The sequence below is a fragment of the Trachurus trachurus genome, assembly GCF_905171665.1.
Source record: "Trachurus trachurus genome assembly, chromosome: 1".
NCBI classification, from domain to species: domain Eukaryota; kingdom Metazoa; phylum Chordata; class Actinopteri; order Carangiformes; family Carangidae; genus Trachurus; species Trachurus trachurus.
In genome coordinates, this window is record NC_139891.1 from 37,783,484 (window position 1) to 37,805,265 (window position 21,782).

At 41.4% G+C, this 21,782-nt stretch overlaps 1 protein-coding gene across 5 annotated transcripts; it reads right to left on the minus strand.

Annotated features, from left to right (window-relative positions):
* Positions 1-5,929: 5,929 nt before the first annotated feature.
* On the minus strand, positions 5,930-19,610 carry LOC310985020 (caspase recruitment domain-containing protein 8-like). Of its 5 annotated transcripts, XM_083970439.1 has the most exons (17): positions 19,552-19,610; positions 18,334-18,425; positions 17,389-17,432; positions 17,047-17,093; positions 16,901-16,958; positions 15,594-15,694; positions 15,450-15,495; positions 14,624-14,706; positions 14,285-14,340; positions 13,942-14,156; positions 12,943-12,957; positions 12,689-12,837; positions 10,437-10,550; positions 9,381-9,522; positions 9,125-9,217; positions 6,610-6,687; positions 5,930-6,474 (listed from the first exon to the last, which is right to left on the minus strand). In XM_083970439.1, the coding sequence occupies exons 2-17, from the start codon at positions 18,411-18,413 to the stop codon at positions 6,170-6,172; spliced, it is 1,626 nt and encodes a 541-aa protein (XP_083826565.1). In that variant the 5' UTR covers positions 18,414-18,425; positions 19,552-19,610; the 3' UTR covers positions 5,930-6,169. The 5 variants fall into 5 exon arrangements, with proteins under 5 accessions (XP_083826565.1, XP_083826563.1, XP_083826564.1 ...); XM_083970437.1 differs by having other exon boundaries at positions 12,695-12,957; XM_083970438.1 differs by having other exon boundaries at positions 9,125-9,199; positions 12,689-12,957.
* Positions 19,611-21,782: the final 2,172 nt, after the last annotated feature.

Consider the following 21,782-nt stretch of genomic DNA (forward strand, 5'->3'; position numbering starts at 1 on the left):
CAGAGCAAATGGAGCAAATAACAAGAAACTGAGGAGGAGCATTACAACTGCATGTGTGTAAATAACTTATATTGAAAAGCACACGAGACGCGTGCTTTTCAATATAAGTTATTTTTCAAAATAAAAGACATGTCCAACATCAGATGTGCATTAAATATTATTTAATTTTTTGACCAGCTGTCCGCGACGCATCCAGAACGAGTCCGCGACCCACTTTTGGGTCCCGACCCACCAGTTGAGAACCACTGTTCTACAGTACAATGGTGCTGTGGGAAGTGTCCTCACCCAGAACATCACCTCCTGGTTAACAGCTGTGTCAAGACACTAAGTGTCTCCAGAAATCTTAGCCTATATCATAAATGATAATAAACAATAATATAATATAATAATTGTAGCTGCTACAGAAATGCTATCATTTTGTCCACTCAGCTGGCTCAGGCTGACTAACAGAAACATCTCTAGTATAGCAGTGCAGTCCAGTGATGCTGTGATGTGGATCTCTAAGATTTAGTTTCAGTTTCGTTTTCTCTTCCGCGTTCTTGTTTCCGTTTGCAGCCTACAGCCTATACTCTCCTGTCTGTTTCCAGTTTCGTCAATATTACTTCATTTGAACGTCAGTGAACCCTCCTGCCACATAACTCGTGTTTAAATATTTTCTGAGGTAAAACTACATTAAAGTGACTATAGAGGAGGCAGGTTTTAACATGAGGTTTAGGTCCAGGTGCAGCACCCACCGTAAATCCCCGCTGTGGAGGCAGGAGCACAGAGTAGATCACGGGTAGAGGATGCACCATGGACGTAGTAATAGTAGTAGTAATCTTACATCATAAAAACACAGTTTGAAACGACTTTAGAAGTTTTAGATTCACCATACCTGTTCCTGCTCAGCATCCACTCCTCTGCTGCTGCTGCTGCTTCCTCCTTCTTATCTAACTCCTCCCATCACACAACAACAAACAAAAGAAAGAAAAATAATTCTAACACCAATAACCAGGAAATGGAGTCATTCAGTGAGCCGTGCCGTCAAATAAACTGATTTTTCTGTACTTCTCTGTGCATAAATTAAAAGGATAACTAGGCCGAATTGACCTTTAGTAGTTTTTATCTGCTACTAATGATTGGATACAATAACAATAATTATAATAATAATTTAAAAAAAAAACCTTTAACACCTAGGCTATAATATTAATGGACGTTACAGCCGCTGTAGATCACACTTAGGAATTATACACGGTTGTTTTGCTTGTTTTTTTCTGAATAACTGTTTGTCATTTATGATTTCAAAAAAGTAAGTCTTTTGTCTGCCCTTAGTGCCTATGTGTGGACATGTTAAAGCAACATTGCGGAGTTTCAGCTCAGTGCTTCCACCATCTGGTGGGAAAAACGAAACTTAACAAAAACGAAGCTTATCAGCCAGCGCATCCAGCATTTATTCCCATTGATAAACGACAGTATTTCCCACATGTTTGCAAGGAGACTGTGTGGCGGGTGGTCGGGGGAGGGGGTGTGGGGGGTGGGGGGGCGGCGGCGGCTGCGACTACGACGACCGGAGGGGAACCGTAAGTTTCGCTTTTACCCACTACGTCTCTCTCCGACGCAGAGGGGAGGGGGGAGGAGGGGGGGCGGTGTTTCGTACCCGTGCAGGGAAGCTACATAGTGCAGTTTCAGCCGACGCGACCCGGCTCAGGCTGCGGCGGCAGGACCATTCATCCTATTAACCATTTTTCTACCATTGCAGTGAGTCTGGAAACATTATTTTAAGGCCGAAAAACTCCGCAATGTTACTTTAACTTTGCTCAATGTGAAATATAGCCACAAAAATATGATGTAGTCTGTTTTCATCTTCGAAATTAGATTGATTAGAATTTGAAAAAATAAATAAATACATTTTTTAAAGAATAATGATAATTGTTTTATTAATCATTCATATTGCTTGACAAGCAATCTAGGTTTTATTTCAATTACAGTATATTTAATCAGTTTATGGCTCAATCTCAATGATGTACTTGAGGTATATTAATGGCACTTACTCATATCAATGGTTGTCTCAGACAAGTTTTATTCTGGGATAAGTTTTTTCAGATGCAGGCTCATTGTCTTTAAACCTTTATTATTCTGTTTCCTAAAAAAGGGAGATTTCCCATCTATTTCCCATTCCTGACGAAGATCCACAGGGATCGAAACGTTGATCTTTCCACAATAGACAATAGAGGAGCTTGATACAGAGTGCGGACTCCACTTCTTTTTTTCTCTGAGTTTACTTTGTTGGTCCTGCACCTGTAGTGTGTTTTGGATGTGTGTGCTCCACTCCACTTTTAGATTTCCCATCTAGACCACATTGGAATGTGGACTAGATTATTAAACAACAACTATAGAAGGCTGTGGTGAAAGTCTGGAAAAACATCACAAAACAAGAATGTAAAAGTTTGGTGATGTCTTGGGTTTTTAACTTTAATCTAATTCAAGCCTGTTTGTTGCTGTACCTTGGCTCACCTTAACAAACGAGGCTGTCTCTTCAGATGCTGAACACAACTCAATGTAAATACCTGGAAATAAGATCTGAAACACTGATCTCTTGTCTCATCTTCATCTTTTGATGTCAAACCCAAATTTTGTAGCGATACTGTTCTCATACATTTAGAGAGGGCAGAACATAAAAACACATGTTACATTTTACTTACAGACAATTTTATATTCAAGTTGATAAAAAAAAAAGATATAGAAAGATATATCAGAATATAGATACAAAATATCTCTCATAAAAATACAAAATGTGACAATCAATTCAAGTTAACTGATATGGAAGAATAAAGCCAACCATCACTATCAGGTTGGGGACAGCTCTCCATTCCGACACACCTCCACTTCGACACCCCGCTGTTCCGAAATACCCCCACTTCGAAACACCGCTGTTACGACACAGTCCCCCCCGCAGCTGTCCAATGTCTAAGGTGCTGAACCGCGTGACGTTGTTTACACTCTGTGTTGTGGCTTGTCTGTGAAACGTGCGCTGCTCAGAGACTGGGCAGATCTGTCCCACTTGCTTTCTCCCCGACTCCGTTGTTGGAGTAAAAGAAGTAGGCTACACTTTTTTTCTCCCCCCCCCTGCGCCGCTCGAGCGCGGCTGAACCCGGCTTGAGCTCACAGGGGCGCGAGGCTGCTGCAGCCGCCTCGTGCTGACAGCTGACTGAGGGAGATGCTTTGGTTGGGCTTAGGCAATGAAGAAAGGAGTTGGTTAAGTTTAGTAAAAAGACCAGGTAGAGGCTAGACAGGCCAGAAGCATAATGAACATTATAAGTCATTAATATGAAGTATTTGCTTGTTTTGCAGTTAATTATGCACATGATCCGTTTGACCCCAAAAAGGAAAAAAGGATCAATGCGCACTGCGCGCTGGGGGTTTCCCCAATAGCCTTTTCGGAATAGCGGGGTCTTCAGAAAAAATAGAAAACCCCGCTATTACGATGAATGGAAGTCTATTGTCGGAAAGGCGGGGCTTCGGAAAGGCGGGGTGTAACCTATCAGGTTCTACATACATTAACCCTAATACATAAGGTGTGCCACATTATAAATTCAGCACTCTTTATTCTTTACAAATTACAAAAATAAACTAATCCCACAGTCAGATTTACATGTTGTCTGGGAGAGACAGTGTGAAACAGTTTGGATCAATGACCTGATATATATGTCATTATTTACATTTAAATTTACGTAATTTCAGCCAAGCATTTTATCTCAGCTTTCAGAACAGCCACTTTATGATTCAATCAACAGCTAAATGACAATTATCAATCCAACTAGCTACCGTGTTAGCAATAAGCATAAAGTGACGCGAAACCGTGATCTGTGAGGTTTTTGATCCGTTCAACCCCTATATTGTAACATTTCATTTCTGTATTATCACAGAGGTACTAATGGAAATGTGCGTTCACCTGAGAGGGTTATGAATAAAGTCTCTGATTATGTACAGCAGGGATTTTCAAAGTGTGAGGCGCGCCTCCCTTGGGGGGCGCCAGAGAGTTTGAGGGGGGGCGCGACATGAGAAAAAGAAAAAAGAAAAACTGAAAACATTCAAACAAAAGATGAGTTACATGTCACTTGCACATAGGGCTAAATGATTAATGTTTTGCAGTAGCCTATAGTTTGCAACTATACTGCGATATGATAAAACACGATCTACACACAGGCTGCGATTATGCTCGACTGATGTGTCAGGGAGCAACACTCCCGACGCGTCATAAACTGACGCTTGGTCAGGGCCCTTTCGCGTTGTGCACTGACGCCCAATGCAATCCCCTCCGCGGCGATATGTGACGCTCAGAGCGAGTGATCAGAGAGACTGTAGGTGCGTTTCCATTACCCCTTGAAATGCGCAAAACCTAAATATCGAAATTAAAAACTGGTAATGGAAACACCTACATTTCGAAAAAACTCTCAAATATCGCAAAAAAGTTTTTACGCTCTCATGAGGTGGTTTTTGAGACGTATCGATACAAACGTGTATCGCAAAAGTGTAATGGAAACACTTTTTTCGCTTTTCTACACGTCACCGGCGTCACCGAGCTTGTGTGTGTCCACGCTGTGTTGGTTTATGTAACTTGAGGGGACAAATGAACCACATGTTTATTGCCATGCATTGCTGAACTGGGCATTGTTTCTCATTAAATTAGAAAAACCTTTATCATTCCCCTCTTCCGTGCATGGTTGAAGGAGATTGGCTCGCATCCACGCTCCCACTCCCTCCTGCACCGACATGTCACCTTAAGTCACATAAACCAGTACGGGTGTGTGGACACAACCACCTATTGTTGTCAGCGCCTCATCACCGCTGGTGTTAAAAGGCTCCGTCCTTTCTGCAGTCAGGTTAAAGCGCACATCCGCCGTGTTGGTAAACAAATAATCCCTCTATATCAACGGAGGAAACCGTGCTTGAGCAGCTTGGGTTCGAGGTGAGTGCGGGCCAGCGGGGCGGGGGACAGAGGAGGGGAAGGGGGGGCATTCGGGCTTCAGCACGGTAACTGGCCCGTGTGAGTGCGACCTTATTTGTGGCCGCTGCCGGCGCCACACGGGCTTTGCCTTTCAGTAATCAAGCGCTGTTTTCGTCAAAGTTAAAAACAATAACAGCAACAGCTGTCCGCAGCTGAGATCGCTGTGCCGTCACCATAGAAACGCAAGACGCATTACGGCTTATTCGCAAAATACCTTTCAATGGAAACACCCGCAAATGGAAGTTGCACTTTTTCGAAGTTTCAGAAATATCGCTTTTATTTTGCGAAAATTTGTAATGGAAAAGCAGCTAGTGTTGCAGGGAGAGCGGAGATCAGCTGCCTCGGCTGAATGTAGCACTAGTACGTCGGCTGTGGAACTATTCTGGTTAGAAAAAGAAGAGCGTCAGGTGCTGCACAGCATCAGGTATAACTTCAAAACGCAGCTCAAAGCGACCCGGTGCCTCTCACGGTGACCAAGCTCAGATAAATACATTGGATCAGCTGTAGCACTGCGTGTCCTCCCGCATAAAGTCGCAATATACCGCTCCTAAAAATAAAAAATAAAAGATGCACGTCGCAGCGGAGCTGTGGTCAAGTGGTCAAGACGTACAGAGACCTGTCACAGTGTCACCTGTTCATTTCATTGATATAAACTTCAACCTCAGACGGTCTGCTTCCCAGATGATCACACAGGGAGAGCATGAAGCTGCTTGTGTGATGAGTGTGTTACAGAGTTCTGTATCAATGTTTAGGTTTATTCGTCAGTGTATCAATGTTTAGGTTTATTCGTCAGTGCTTTATGTTGTCATGATAATTAGGCTAATATACGCTGAGAAACAAGCTTGTAAATCAAACAAATCCTACAGGAAAGACAAATTTATGTTTAATGAATCAAATATTGTTTTGGTCATAGTAACTGATAATAAATAGTAATATGTTTAATTATCTTCTTTTTTTTTTTTGGGGGGGGGGAGGCGCAGCTGTTTATTTTTCATTAAGGGGGGCTCACTCTCTCACACTTTGAAAACCCCTGATGTACAGGATTAAAAATGCATTGGTGTTTCAATAGACATGTTTGTCTATACATGTTATATGTTTGGAACCTGTACCAATAAGCTGTACTGGAAGCAAATCCCACCAGCCTGGCTGTGTGGTCATTAAAAGAATCAATCAATCAATCAATCAATCAATCAACTCCAGTTGTTTAGAAAGAAATTTATCCACCTCACAGAAGGTTTCGATCAGAAGTCTACAAGCTGGATCTCCTTTCCTTAACACCATGTCGATCAGCTTTCGTGCTTTGTCTGTCTTGAATTCAGAAACCCACTCCTTTTCGCTGTCATTTATCACTTCGTTTTGCAGAAGCACATCCATCAGGTGTTTTAGGACAGGAGTGGACACTCTGGCAATGAAGTCTGTCCGAACTGAGAACAGTTTCTCCTCGTACTTCCCTCTCCTTGGTAGACTTTGCCCACATGGATCAGGACCTGGAAGATAAGGTGGGAAACACTTTAACTAGGCAGATGGGGATTTTTTACATTTTAATTTGGTGTTTTGCAGAGCTTTGTTTAAACCATGTGGGGAATTTTAGTTGTTTTTTTGAGCAGTGCAGAGCTCTTTACCTCTTCCTCCTCCAGCTGGTGAGTCTGGTTCATGGGTTAGTGACAGTTTGGACAGGGCAGTGACATAAGAAGCTGAACCTGAACCAAGAACAAATGATTTAGTTTGACAATATTCAAAAATTTGCATCAATAATATTAACTCAGAATTAACTCGACACCATGGGCCCTAGTTTCCTAGACCGGGCGAAGTCTAAGCTCAGCGCAGCTTCGCCACGCCAACTAGGCGTGTCCAGGTCCATTTCACAAGTTTGCTGGGCTTTTTTCTCTGTGATAGAGATGCTGAGTATCGGCTATATACTGACTATCTGATACCGAGGCTGTTGTGGTGGGCTAAGAGAGATGATGATTTGTGTTTTGTTTTTCATTACGGCCGCGTGACGACGCAGTCGCCCTCTAATAAATGAATAAGTAAATAAATAAATAAAGGGGATCATCACAAGGGCACAGTATCTCAACACGGCAGCAAAATGCAGTCATCCACCCTCAGTCCTGCTTTTGGGACATCCACAGCTGCTTTTCAGTGCCAGTTCGTCCCTGCTGTGTTAATTCAGGTGGAGTTTCCTTTACGCACCGACAGCCTTTGATCTCTGCTTTGATCTGATGTCAGATGTGACGGGACAATCTATATAGATATAAATTCATGTGTTGATTCCATTAGTTGCATTAAATAGTGGTTATTGTGGATATTTATTGCATTGAAATATGCCTGGAACTGTGGAAACCTGCCTGTGAGGTCTTGGTGACGTGTGTTCACTGCACGTCAGTCAGCCAAACTTCCACTGCACCTGCTGCGCTCCGGCCTGCGCTGAAAATAGACCTGGTTTGAGGTGGCGAGCTTTCAGCGCAACCTCGGCGAGACATTTTCGCACGAAACTTCCACTGCACCAAGCTGAATCTGTGACGCCTCACCCTGCTGCGCGGCCACGCCTATCTCACCTTGCGCCACCTGCGCTGCGCCAAGAAACTAGGGCACCATGACAGAAGGCCAAGTCCTCCCATCTGCCTCCAGGAGATGGTCCCGGTTTCCCTGATCCAAGCAAGGTGGCGTAGTTCCTACATGGTCTTGTCATTCAGGTTATGATTGGCTCTTAGGCCTAATCCACACGTATCCAGGTACATTTGAAAAGTAGTGTAGTGTGTAATTTCCACATATGTGGTTAGTTGAGTCAAAGACGGTTTAAGTATATAGAGTATCTTTGGTTGAGTTAACTTGTGACTCGCTTTATTGGCGGAAATGATTCCCCGCGTGCCGTGAACGCGGCTGCAAGGCAACCATGTCAACACATTTTGTGTGTAAACAAGTGTAAACAAACATGGACGACATACAGCTCGCTGCTGCTGTTGTTGTTTACACAGCTATCTGCTGTGAGAAATACATTACAAAAAAATAAAACGGGTCTGGATCAAGTTGTGGAGGAATCGACGTTGAGTTCATACACTATTTCACACTACCCGACTGCGCCCAGAATCGTCTGTTCTCCTCACACACTTGAGTCTGTTCCATCACACACTAACAGATTTCTGCTCCGAATCGCCAGGCCGACTGTCACCAACTAGTGCCGATTGGTGCGGAGTAGACCGGAATGGGAATCATGGGTAAAATAGGGCAGAAAATTGCGTAGTGTGTCGACAGCTTATAAGAAGGGAGTCACCTGTTGAGTAACGCACATATCCTTATATTGAAAGCATTGTCGGAGTGGTGGGACGTTCGCATGTCGGAATAGCGGTATGTCGGAATGGTGGTATGTCTGAACGGTGGGATGTCGGAATGGTGAGATGTCAGAATGACAGCATGTAATCCTACTGTACGTGGAAAACCACATCATGGTCCGTTGACGAAATGGAGACAAGAGTGTTTGGAGCTGCCTGGCTATGACGACCCCGTCCACGGGGGTCCATCCAGTTGGTAGATCTGCAGTTCAAATATCTTCAGTGTTCAGGTTAGATGGAGATCAGCAGATGGATTGGGGCGGTGACCATAGTAATCCAGATGTTCTACCAGACCGTTATGGTGAAGAGGAAGATGAAGTAGAAGGTGAAGCTCTTAATTTACTGGTCAATTCTTGCTCCAACCCTCACTTATCATCATGAGCTTTGGGGTGTGACCATGATAATGAGATCACGGATGCAAGCGACTGAAATGGCCTTCTGCAACAAGGCCATTTCCTCACAGGGAGACATCCACAGGGAGCTGGAATAGAGTGCCATGTTCCCTCATGTTGAAAGGAGCAAGTTGAGATGATTCAGGCATCTGATGAGGACGCCTCCTGATCGCCTCCCTTTGGAGCTGTTCCAGGTATGTCCAACTGGGAGGAGACCCCGAGGCAGACCCAGAACTTGCTGGAGGGATTATATATCCCTTCTGACTGGGAGTGCCTCAGGATCATCCAGGAGGAAATAGATGGACAGGTTGATGGATAGACCACGACAGCTTTGATGTTGAATTTAACAAGATGTACATTGATGCATATAAAGTGCAAATGAACTTGGTTGTCTAGGCTCCTAGTGTACTCACATCCTGGACGTAGTGCTGGTTCACTGGGTGGAGGCTGGCTTGTCTGGGAAGCTGAACTTGACGCTGCGTTTAAACCTGAACCAGAAACAAATGCTAAGATAGGGAAGCATTAAGTCTGAATTTCTGAAGGAAACTTGTAGCATATATGCATCTATACAGGTATACTGTAATGTAGAACAAAATTAATTATGTAAATCAAAACAGCTATGCATGATTAAGTGAGTCTACGAGTAATTAAAGACAGAGGTTTATTTACCCGTTAGTTTAGCTTTATACTTCCAGACACGTCTCTTCTCTTGGTCTTGGACAATGACAACTGCTGACTTTGTTCTTTCTTTCAATTCAATCTCAAAAGTTGGGTGGTAATTTGGTCCATAGTTGAAGTCATATAATGCATTCTGTGAAACATTAACAACGACTTAAGTTACCTCATCTTATTTTAAATGAGTATGTAAGGTTAAAGCTGTACTAATATAAATGTTCTACATTTTCTTCTACACACTTTGCAGTTAACTAAATTTTAGCTTCTTCGTTCTGGCCAGACCTAGAGCACTGGAAAAGAGAGTAACGACACCACCATTGACTCCCGTGGTAAGGGTTTTGCGCCCTGAGTGGCAGGATATGGGTATTGCAAAAGCGCCCAGAAAACTCATTCACTCCAATGTATGTGTGTTGCCCACTTGCTTGTAAATTGATGAAAACGGCCGTGTTTTTGTTTTTAGGTGTCTTGGTCATATCAAATTATACTTATTTTGTTTATTACAAAATGTAGATTGAAACATTAATGTAGACAACTATTTTTTTTTTTTTTTTACTCGCCTATGTGTTAATATTTATCTGTAAAGGATCCTCAATGATGCTATTAACGTGGGTGATCTATAAATGTCCTTAAATTATTTAAAACACCGCACTTGCTCATTCACCAACAATGCAGAGATGTCAGTTCTTGGGCGCTTTTGCAATACCCACATTCCTCCACCAGGAGGCGCTTTTATTGAACCAATGCATGTTGTTACTCTCTTTTCCAGTGCTCTAGCCAGACCTGTAATCATGAATGTCCATGACTCATCATTATTGGTCAGCCAAATGCCACATGACCGTGTCAGAGTTTCCCATTGGCTGCTCTTCTTTAAAAGCAGCTTCTAGTTTGAATTGATTCCAATTGAACATTGGGAGATTAAATCTGCCCAAAAAATCTGAGTTTAACCAACTCATCAGAGAAACATATGTTGTATGACACTTCGACCACCCATTACATTCAGTCCATCAGTCTGTTAGAGGGACTGGGACAAGTTGTATTTGACATACTCACCTCAGGTTGTACTAAATCGGCCTCAAGACAGTCCACACTGTAGCTTTGTTTTCTAATGAAATAACAGGAGGAAGGGGCCACAATGTACTCAGCTTCTTTTAGTTGACCTTTCACCTTCAGGAGCATTAAAACAGTTTTATGAGACAGTAGCTTTATAACTCCAATCCAAGGTAGTGCTGCACGATTAATCCAATTGCAATCGCGATATCACGCTGTGTGATTACATAAGCGTACAAAAGTCACCAATTTGTCGCTGTAGTGCGTCCAGTCCACCAACGTGATGTGTGCACATTACCGGACACACAAGCTGTGTAGAGCTAACTGTGCTGTGAACGGTGAGCGACCAGAAAGCTCCGGTGCTTTTTTTTTTTTTTTTAAGGGTAACAACACAAACATCTGTCTCTCTTCTCCTCCGCTGTCTAAGTGTGGGTGGGTGTGTCTGTGTTACTGGTGTGAGTGTAGGAGGAGGGAGGGGGGAGAAATGCATTGTAATAAATGTAATGAAATGATAGCAACGCATTAGACTACGGAACTGCACAAAATAGTTACCTATAACGAACACCCAAAATAAACTATAAGGGAAACAAGGACAGGTTTCAGAAAAGTATCTGCACACCGACCAAAAGTACTTTTATTTATTTAGGCTATTTTGAATATTAAGTTATTTGGAAAACACTACTACTACTACTTTTATTTATTATGTCACTTAAAATGTGTAGCCTCTGTTTAAGTTGAGAAATACATTACTAAAATTAGGGCTGGGTAATATCCGTCTTTAACCTCTGTCTTTAAGGCATTTGGCAAATGCCACAATAGCTGCGTAATGATGCAACCATGTGAAGATACAGCCATGCTGATGTGGCTGCAAAAAAACCAACTCCAGATTCATGAACATTGCGGGAATCTCAAGCCCCGTTTATACGTACCCAGTTATTTTTAAAAACTGAGACATTAACCATCGTTTGCACCCTCCGTTTAGACGCAAACGGAGAATTCGCCCCTGAAAACGATGCTTTTTAAAAACTCTGGCCAGGGTGGAGATTTTGGAAAACTCCGTTTTCACGTTTGCATGTAAACAGCGAAAAACGGAGATTTGGGTGGCCGACGTCAGACCCTGACATCTAACCGTAACCATATTACATAACTTAATAAAAGAAATAAATAATAATAATGATACAATTTAATGCAGACTGATGTGTTCATTGTAAAACATTTATTTATTGATGTAATGTTAAATGGGGTGATTTCTGTACAGAGTCCCGAGGCTGGGCTGCTCTTCTGTCCAGTAACAGTTAACACACATGAAGCTTCACTTTTTACTTTTTGGTAAACCTCTAAAAACCTGCGTGTAAGTTAATTAGTGATCGTTTTGTCCCCGGGAGGACGACAGAGGCTGGCCGACCGAGCAGCATTGCAGAGCGGACACTGTCTCTGTGATGTCCCGGTCGTTGCTCCACAGGTGGAGCTTCACTTCTCCGAAAAAAAAAAAAAGCTTCACCGCTCCGAGAAACATCGGAGCAAACTTCTAAACAGCCGTCATCTGGATAAACTGGCCGTATATTTGGCATCTAAACACTTACTTTTTTCTCGCATGAAAAAATATTAAAACTTTATACACAAGGAGGGCAAGTGACGTTGTTGTTGTTGCTATCAGGTTGCTATGCGGGATCATGTGCGGGATTCTGATTGGCTAACATGGGCTTGAGCTTCTCGCTACACTGCCACCTACAGGTCTGGCATGCTCTTGACGGCATATATACACGGCTTAGTGTAAACGAAACGTTTTCTGAAAACGGACTGGTGTGCACGCAGTTTTTTTTGTAAACGGAAAGGGTGAAATGTCCGTTTATGAAAATAGCCGGGCACGTGTAAACGTAGTCTCAGATTTGATCGTAAGCACGAGCACGTGTGTAAGATCACGAAAGCCCACCCATCGTAAATTGACAGCACGCCCCCAGTGATCATCAATTAGCATCTAGATCTCCGCCCATGAAATGCCATATAAGGAGACCATGGCCACCATAAGGAGATAGGTGCATCCTGTTCACCTGCGGCTATGACGCAAATAAGGAAAGAGGGGGAGAGAAAAAAAAGAGAGATCGGGGACTATAGTAATTTTTGTTAGTAGTGTGTGACTCTGACATTTTCAAAATTCAGTTAAATAAAGGTATACAATAAGTATATAGGGGTTTAGTTTAACAGGAAAATGGTTTAGAAAATTGTTATCGCGAAGAGCCTCCAATAAAACTCACCTTTACCTCCTGCATCGGGACGTTGTCAGGCAGTAGAAACACATAGAGTGTTTGGCTTTCTGCAGATGGTGGTTGGTGAAACAGCAGAACTTGGCCACTTATTGGTTGGCCGATGTTTAAAAGCTTTTTAACGATATCCCATACCAGGCCTAAGGCAGAGAGGTGAGGAACATCCACAATCACATGAGTGTGTGTTATTTCCTGTGGCTTAAGGATGCACATCCCATCATCACCGATGTGGACCACAGACAGACCTTCAGACAGCGGTGCTGTGAACACAGACAGACGTCAGCAACACCTAAAAGTCCTGTCAGTCTCACTTTAACACATCATTACTCATCACTGGTGTTTGGCCTCTAAGCTCAATTGCCTCCAAAACAACCAGCTTCAGAAACAGTTTCAATCCCACCGCAATAAATATCTTGAACTCTGAACGCTGAGGAACAAGCATGCCTCTATATGCATTGTAATTGTATGTACTGTATGTCTACATGTTTGGAACCTGTACAAATGAGCTGTACTGGAAGCAAATTCCACCAGCCTGGCTGTGTGGTCATTAAAGCAGAAGTAAGCGATCCGGTGGTTTTGGCTAATGCTGCGTTCCAGGCAGGCTTTTGAAACCGTAAATTACAGCTTCAAGTCACGACTTACGACTTTGTAGCGTTCCAGGCAACCCACTCGTGTTTTTCCGACCTGTTTTACCTGTGAAAGTCACTATAACGGCCACTCGTAACTTCTGACCCGTGAACTCGCACCAGATCGAACTGGTACGAGTTCACAGGTCGGAAAAACACGAGTTACGAGTTGCCTTGAACGCACCATAACTTCTTGTCAGCCGATGGAGTTAGCAGCCCCCGCCCTCGTCATGGATCTATTGGTCCTCGTCCCTACGTCATCACATTCAGGCGCATCCCTTGGCTGCACACACAGAGAGGACCGCCCCTTTATGCCGTTCTCTCTCCTCATTGGATAAAGGTTGTAGGATACAAGGAAAGTTTTCTCCTCATCTTACAGCAGAGCAGAGTGACTGACAGACCCGTGTTTCAGACCAAACACTCTATGTAAGTGATTGCTGTCGGAAGATAGAACTATTTAAGACTTATATTAACACAAAAATATCGCTTACTTCTGCTTTAAAACAATCAATCAATCAATCAATCAATCAATCAATCAATCAATCAATCAATCAATCAATCAATCAATCAATCAATCAATCAATCAATCAATCAATCAGTCCATCTTGTGCCACTCACCAAGATCTGTCTCACAGTGTGGGAGGTGCAGCTGAGACACAGCATCCTCAGGACACTTGATGTCAAACAGCAGACCTGCAGGCGTCTTTCCAGCTGTGCTGAGCAGCTTCACATCCCACCAGACGACCCTGTACGTCAGCTCCCCGGCCCCAGTCATCTTAAACACCAGTTTAGTCATATCACACTGGAACACACCTGGACCTGGGCCCCTGAACCTGTGGCAGAGGATTGATCCAGAGCCGTTTATCAGCTACTGACTGTAGAACAGTGGAGCATGACCCTGCTGTGGGACAGACTGTACAATGACAGCTGCTCAGGTTTTACCATTTTATGGTCTTATTACCTGTATGAGATGCCTCCATGGTCTTTAAACACCTCAGGTGTAAAACATGACGGACCCTGGGTTCCAGAAAGGCACAAAATGAGAGAAACTATTATAAATGTAATATCTGGTCAGAGAACATTAGAATATACTGATGACAGGAGTTAAACAAGTTGCTACTGAAGCTGAAATGTTTCTCCTAAGATACAAATAATAGTCATAAAACCTCCACCGTGAGAGGTTGAATGTAAAAGTTAGATTTGTTTTAAACCCATAAAAGTTAAATCAGGTGAAACCAGGCTTGAACGTTTATCTAGGTTTATCTAATAATACAGTGTCCATCAGTAATAAATGTCTCACCTCCATAACCTCGGTCTTGTCCTCAGATGATGCTGATGCTTGTAGAGCCACAGTGTGATGAGAGGTAGTAGCTCCATCCAAGCCTGGTTTTAAATAACGAAAAATAATAGTTGGTGTTGTGGAATAAAAATAAATAAAAAATAATATAATAGTACTGGCTATGATTTAATTGATTAATTAATTTAATGAACTGCATTAAAACCCCATCAAAAGAAAAAATGCCAACACAGCCAGTTCTGTCATCTCCCACTTTGTACCGGATAAGAGACAGCACCCAACAGATATATGCTAAAATTTGGGATGCAACAAAGTCACTGTTAACAAAATCAGCATCTAATCTGTCCCTTCTATCTATCTATCTATCTATCTATCTATCTATCTATCTATCTATCTATCTATCTATCTATCTATCTATCTATCTATCTATCTATCTATCTATCTATCTATCTATCTATCTATCTATCTATCTATCTATCTATCTATCTATCTATCTATCTATCTATCTATCTATCTATCAGTACTGAACCAAGAGCCAAAAACATCTCATTTCCTCTCTCAGCTTCTCTCTGGAGCTTTAGGTTGGTGTCAGCCAATCAGAAGAGAGGAGACTGACTGTTTTCTGAGTGATCCAATGAAAAATAGAGCAGATTTCAGAATAAAACACTCAGAGAAACCAAATCCTGAAAGTTGTTGGATGGTGGGTCCAGGTGTTGAGGGGCGGGGCTTTGTTGTGACATCACAAAGTGACAGGAAGTCCTGACGGCTGGTTTTAAGGCTCAGTTTCTGAATACAGGCTGTGTTCATTTCTCTGTGGACTGAAGCTAACCTCCAGCAGTAGTTTCTGCAGAAGTTACAGTCGTATCTGATGGCGCCTGGAATTCAGAAAAAACACAATATAATTTTTTTCTTCTAAACAAAATGTAACAATTATTTTCTGTGAAGTGAATAAAAAATATTGAAGTGTCCATACGTCTGTTTGTGCAGAACTCTGCAACTGTTGCTGCTGCAATCGTAACTTCTCCAGTTCTGTCTGGTGGTGTTTAATCTGCTCTAAGTTAAGTCTCTGGAGCTCTGACATGAAAAATAACAGGAAATAAAAGTTACAGTCAAAGAAAAAACCTTTATGAAACAAAGACAAAGGACATTTCTAGATAATAAAGATGATGTAATGATTAGTCTTGATGCAGACAGACTGATACCTGCTAGAACCTACAGCCAATCAGAGAGAAGCACTTCATAGTGATTTTACAGTGGGTGGAGTCTGATCAGAAACATAAAGAGCAGCAGCAGCTACAAATCACAGCATGAGCTCTATCTAACATTTCTGACTGTCAGGTCCACACTGATGCAGCAGCTCTGTCAGGGACTCACCTAGAAGTTCTCCACTTGTAGAAGTCGATGGGTTCTTGAATTCAGAATGACACAAAATTAGTTTCAAAACAAAACTTCTAGTTATGAACTGTGAAGAGAATAAAAACATTTAAAGTCCATACGGGTGAAAATCCAGAAGATGTAAAAATGCGGAAAAATGACTCCCATCCCCCTGTCATGAAAAATAACAGGAAATCAAAGTTACAGTTACAATTATGAAATAAAGACACTGAAACAGATGTAAACAATAAAGGTGATGTAATGAACAGCCAATAAGAGGAGATCTGTTCAATACTCTGTCTTGTCAGGTTCACACAGAGACAAATACATGTTCTTTACTTACATCCAGGTGAAAGAGGTGCTGATTGTAGTTGAAGATGTGAACGTATTCCTGCAGTATCTGATGGCTCCTGGAATACAGAAAGAGACTAAATTATTCTTTTCTTCTAAACCAAATGTGACAATTATTTTCTGTGAAGTGAATAAAAATATTGAAGTGTCCATACGTCTGTTTGTGCAGAACTCTGCAACTGTTGCTGCTGCAATCGTAACCGCTCCAGTTCTGTCTGGTGGTGTTTAATCATCTCTAAGTTTTGTCTCTGGAGCTCTGACATGAAAAATAACAGGAAATAAAAGTTACAGTCAGAGAAAAAAGCTTTATGAAACAAAGACAAAGTACATTTCTAGATAATAAAGATGATGTAATGATTAGTCTTGATCAGACAGACTGATACCTGCTAGAACCTACAGCCAATCAGAGAGAAGCACTTCATAGTGATTTTACAGTGGGTGGAGTCTGATCAGAAACATAAAGAGCAGCAGCAGCTACAAATCACAGCATGAGCTCTATCTAACATTTCTGACTGTCAGGTCCACACTGATGCAGCAGCTCTGTCAGGGACTCACCTGGAGAGGATAACGGACTTCCAGCTGTGGGCTCTCCACTTGTAGAAGTCGATGGGAACTTGAATTCAGAATGACACAAAATTAGTTTCAAAACAAAACTTCTAGTTATGAACTGTGAAGAGAATAAAAACATTGAAGGTTCATACGGGAGAAAGTCTAGAAGATCCTGACTTGCGGCGAGGTAACAACAGCTCTGTCATGAAAAATAACAGGAAATAAAAGTTACAGTCAGCGAAAAAACCTTTATGAAACAAAGACAAAGGACATTTCTAGATAATAAAGATGATGTAATGATTAGTCTTGATGCAGACAGACTGATACCTGCTAGAACCTACAGCCAATCAGAGAGAACCCCCCCCCCCCCCACTCCAAATATCAAGAAGTTTAGTTAATTGAATTAGCATCCAGAAATCAAAAAGAAGTAAACAAATTACAAGATGTAGAAAAAACAATACAAAATGAATAACACTGTTATGTTTTTCACTTACCCATTTGATCTGAGCTTCTTGCTCCTTTACTACGCCTGAAACAACCGATTTAAAGACAGTTAATATGAAAAGATGTTACATTATATAGCCTACTAAACGTACACATCTGTGTGTGTGTGTGTGTGTGTGTGTGTGTGTGTGTGTGTGTGTGTGTGTGTGTGTGTGTGTGTGTGTGTTAATGTCAAAAGATAGCCAGTTACAACATTCAATTAGTTCTACTGGTTGTATGTTGAACTAAAACAAACGCATTTAAAATCTGCAATCTACAACCTCAGTGTGAAACAAATGATCTTACTTCTATGACTTACAATTAGAGTAAATTACACGAACAAGGTAATAAAACTAGAATCCAAACTACCAAGGAAACATGGTCACTGTTCATCCTCTACAGTTTGTTGTATTTTTCTCTGTGTTTTAATTGAAGCTCAGCTCATTTTAAATGACATCAACAGTGTGATCTTATTGTAATGTAAATATAGATTCATGGCCGACGTCGTCCCTTTGTGTTGCTGGTGGTTCAGACTGAGCTGCTGACTCTTCACCAGGAAGAACTCTGTAATTAATTAGTTAACAGTTTATTAATAGTAGATCACAGGTGATGTCATCACCTTAAGACAGGACAGTTTTCATCAAAATAATGGTTCCTGTCTGAAATGTGTAATTTATTTCAGTTTATTGGGAAACAGTGTTGAGACATTAATGTAACTACAGTTTTGTTGCAGACCCTGATTAAAACCATATGTACGTACAAGTCATCCTCTTGTGGAAATAGAAAATATCTGACAATCCAATATGTATGTTAACCAGATCCTAGTATTTAAAGCAGAATTATTTGATTAAATACAATTAAACAGCTGATCAACAATATTGTCTTATTCTCAGTTTTATCCTGAGGCTCAGTTTATTTTAACTGACAAGTTAACGTCATAAACAGTGTGATCTTACTCTCTGGTTGAGGATCCTGGTTCATCTGCAGACAGCTTTCTGGAGGCAGCGACCGCCTCCTCATCCTCATGATCACTCATCTTCTGGTTCGTCTGGGGAGTTCATTAACACTCAGAAACAATGTTTGAACCAATCAAACTTATTTCCTTTATGTCTGGAAAATATGATCTCTGTGTCTGCGATTACAGTGTTATGCGCAACATTGATGTGACACATTTAACCTGTACCAAAAAAAGCAGCCATTTGGACATAATATAATATAATACAATAATTGTAGCGTGAATCTTGTACATTATGCAGTTTATTAGGAACATTTAGTAGTTCTGTAATAAATACATAAATACATTTATGGTAAAGAAAGTTATTATTTTGTCCTAATTTATATCCATAGGCTGTAGCTAAATAACAGAAACATCTACTCTGTATAAATCAATTTTTTTCCTCAACTTTATTTAAAGTTGTAGCAACAACAACATTTCAGTCTTTCCAGCTCACATTCATTACAACAGTAACAGTAGCCTACAGTAAAGTTACAATTATATGACAGTATAACAAAGGTTAAGCAAAAGAAAAAACAATCAAATTAACAATAAAAGAAAATAAAATTTGGTGACAGACCTCATATCCCATGAAAATTATAATTATAGTTATTGTGACAGATTATTTGTTAAACATTTCTGAATCATTATTGACTTAAATGATTGCATTTATGGATATTAAATTTCCCCAATAAAATATAAAGGCTTAGGCCTACTATAGTTTATTTTCTTTGAATTTGAAATAAGTGACTGTATCAATGCAGTCCAGTAGCACTGATATTGTGACGTGTAACTCTAACATTTACTTTCAGTTTCGTTTTCTCGCCATTGTTTATTTTTCCCTTCCAGTTCCGTCATTTCAACGTCTCAACGTCAGACATAAAAACATTGAAGTGACAATAGAGGAGGCAGGTTGGCGTTAACGTGAGGATTCTAGACAGAGCATCGTGAATCCCGGCTGTTTACATGCAGGGAGCACGGATTAAATCACGGTTAGTGGACACACCCAGAGACGTGGAGACAACCGTTACTCTCTGGAGGAAGACGTTTGTCAGGTTTGAATAAAAGTTTCCCGCACAACGTGACAATGTTCCTCCTCTTACCTACGTTTACTGACTAAAACTGCCATCGCACGTGTTAAAAACAAACACAACTAGAAGTTATAAGTAGTAGAACTCACCGTACCGTAGCTCAGTGTCCGTCCTCTCCCTCACTGCTCCTTCTTCTGGGAACTGCCCACTGGTCCGACCTCTTATTGGTTCGACCTCCCGTTACTCCGACAAAATCAACCACAAGTCGGACCAATAGGAGGTCGAACCAATGGGTGGTCCCGTTACTTCGAACTGTCATCGCTACTTTGTGACAAGTTCTTCCATTGACAGGAGCATGTAGCTTTCTCTCTCTCTCTCTCTCTCTCTCTCTCTCTCTCTCTCTCCAGGAGCCAGATCATGTCAGATCGCGCACAACCATCATAAATGCTGATCAAGATGTGTAAACTGATAATCAAAGCCCCCCCTCCCAGAGTACAGAGTAAAAGAAATACACTTTTTTTTCTCCCCCCCCCTCCGCTCGAGCACGGCTGAACCTGGCGGCTTGAGCTTACTTCACGGGCGCGAGCCTGCTGCAGCCGCTCCTGCTGACAGCAGACTGAGAGAGAGAGAGGGAAAAAAAAAAGTAAATTTGGCTTTGGTTAGGTTCAGGCAATGAAGAAAGGAGTTGGTTAAGTTTAGTAAAAACACCAGGTAGAGGCTAGACAGGCGGGCAGCATAATGAGCGTTATATGTTATTAATATGAAGTGCTTGTTTTGCAGTTAATTATGCACATGATCCGTTTGATCCCAGAAAGGAAAAAAGGATCAATGCGCAGCCTCCGTTTCCTTTCTGATTGCGTCCGTCTGTCTGTTCAGAGTGGGAGGGAGAGAGAGAACCCAATCCACCTGTCTGTAATGTAAGTTTGATTTGATATGAGTGTCAAGGTTTAATTATGGACACTAATGAGCGCGCAGCAGTGCGTAAAAGTCATGCGTAATGACAGCTCCTCGTTGGTGAAACACAATAAACTGCACCTCTTCTTCCACGTGTGTCTTATTGACAGGTGGAGCCTATATGAATAATGATATAAATGCATAGTGAACGGTTAGAATGGAGAGTTTGACTAATAACTAGTCCAGTTCGAACTAATGAGGACCTCCCATTAGTGCCATGGACCCCCGCCAGCAGGGCCGCGCCAACAGTCTGCTGTTCTCCCCGAGGAGAGCCACTCCTCTGTCGGCCAGGTGAGAGAGCAGAGCCGGGGAGCTCCGGGGGGGGGGGGGGGGGGGGGGTAGTCTAGTTGGTTGGAGTAGTGGGTTTACTGCTCTGTACTGTTCACATCTGTATCACAGGTAGATGTCAGTAATACTGATTATTGATCATTTACACACCTACTCACCTTTCCACTGTGCAAATGACAATAAACACTTTGAACTTTGAACTTGAACTTTGTTTTTTTGGGAATAATTTTAAAAAATAATGATAATTGTTATATTTATTATTCATTCACTTAATTATATTAAATATTTATTGCTTGACAAGCGCATAATCTGGGTTTTATTTCAGTTATATTTAATAATCAGTTTTTATGGCTCAATCTCAGTGGTGTACTTGAGGTCTTTATTGGCACTTTTTTTGTCATCAATTTATTATTTCATTACATTTTAATTCGTCCAAACCCCTTGTCCTGAGGGTAACATTAATTATGGACGATTACAGGGAAAAAAGAAAAAACACACACACACAACAGCAGTATATAGCAAACACATTTATGAGGTGTTTCTCACTTAGTTATTGTGATGATAATAATGTCTTTTGTTTGTTTGCTTTTTTTTTTTTTTGCCTCAAAACAGCGCTTTGACTTTCTCAGTGCAGATTCCAAATTCTGCATTCTGTATTTATTGGCACTTATTCATACCATCATGTCTGTCTCAGACAAGTTTTCAAATGGTTCATTGTCCTAAAACCTTTATTATTCTGTTTCCTGAAAGGGAGATTTCCCATCTAGACCACATTGGACCAAGTCTACGTCTCAGACAACTACACTCAGACTTTAGAAATCTGGACTAGATTATGAAACAACTATAGAAGGCTGTGGTGAAAGTCTGGAAAAACATCACAAAAGAAAAATGTAAAAGTTTGGTGATGTCATGGGTTTTTCACTTTAATATAATTCAAGCCAGTTTGTTCCTGTATAATTGGCTCACCTTAACAAACGAGGCTGTCTCTTCATTTGCTGAACACAACTCAATGTAAATACCTGGAAATAAGAGCTGAAATACTGATCTCTTGTCTCATGTTCATCTTTTGATGTCAAACCCAAATTTTGTACCGATACTGTTCTCATACATTTAGAGGAGGCTGAACATAAAAACACAT

Excerpts from the sequence above, each read along its gene's own strand:
- LOC310985020 (XM_083970435.1), bottom strand. The coding sequence starts at position 18,413 with ATGAGTGATCATGAGGATGAGGAGGCGGTCGCTGCCTCCAGAAAGCTG. Across the intron at positions 12,958-13,941 it reads ACACTGTGAGACAGATCTTG|CACCGCTGTCTGAAGGTCTG; the intron begins GTGAGTGGCACA and ends CTGTGTTCACAG. Across the intron at positions 9,523-10,436 it reads CCGATTTAGTACAACCTGAG|AATGCATTATATGACTTCAA; the intron begins GTGAGTATGTCA and ends AATGTTTCACAG.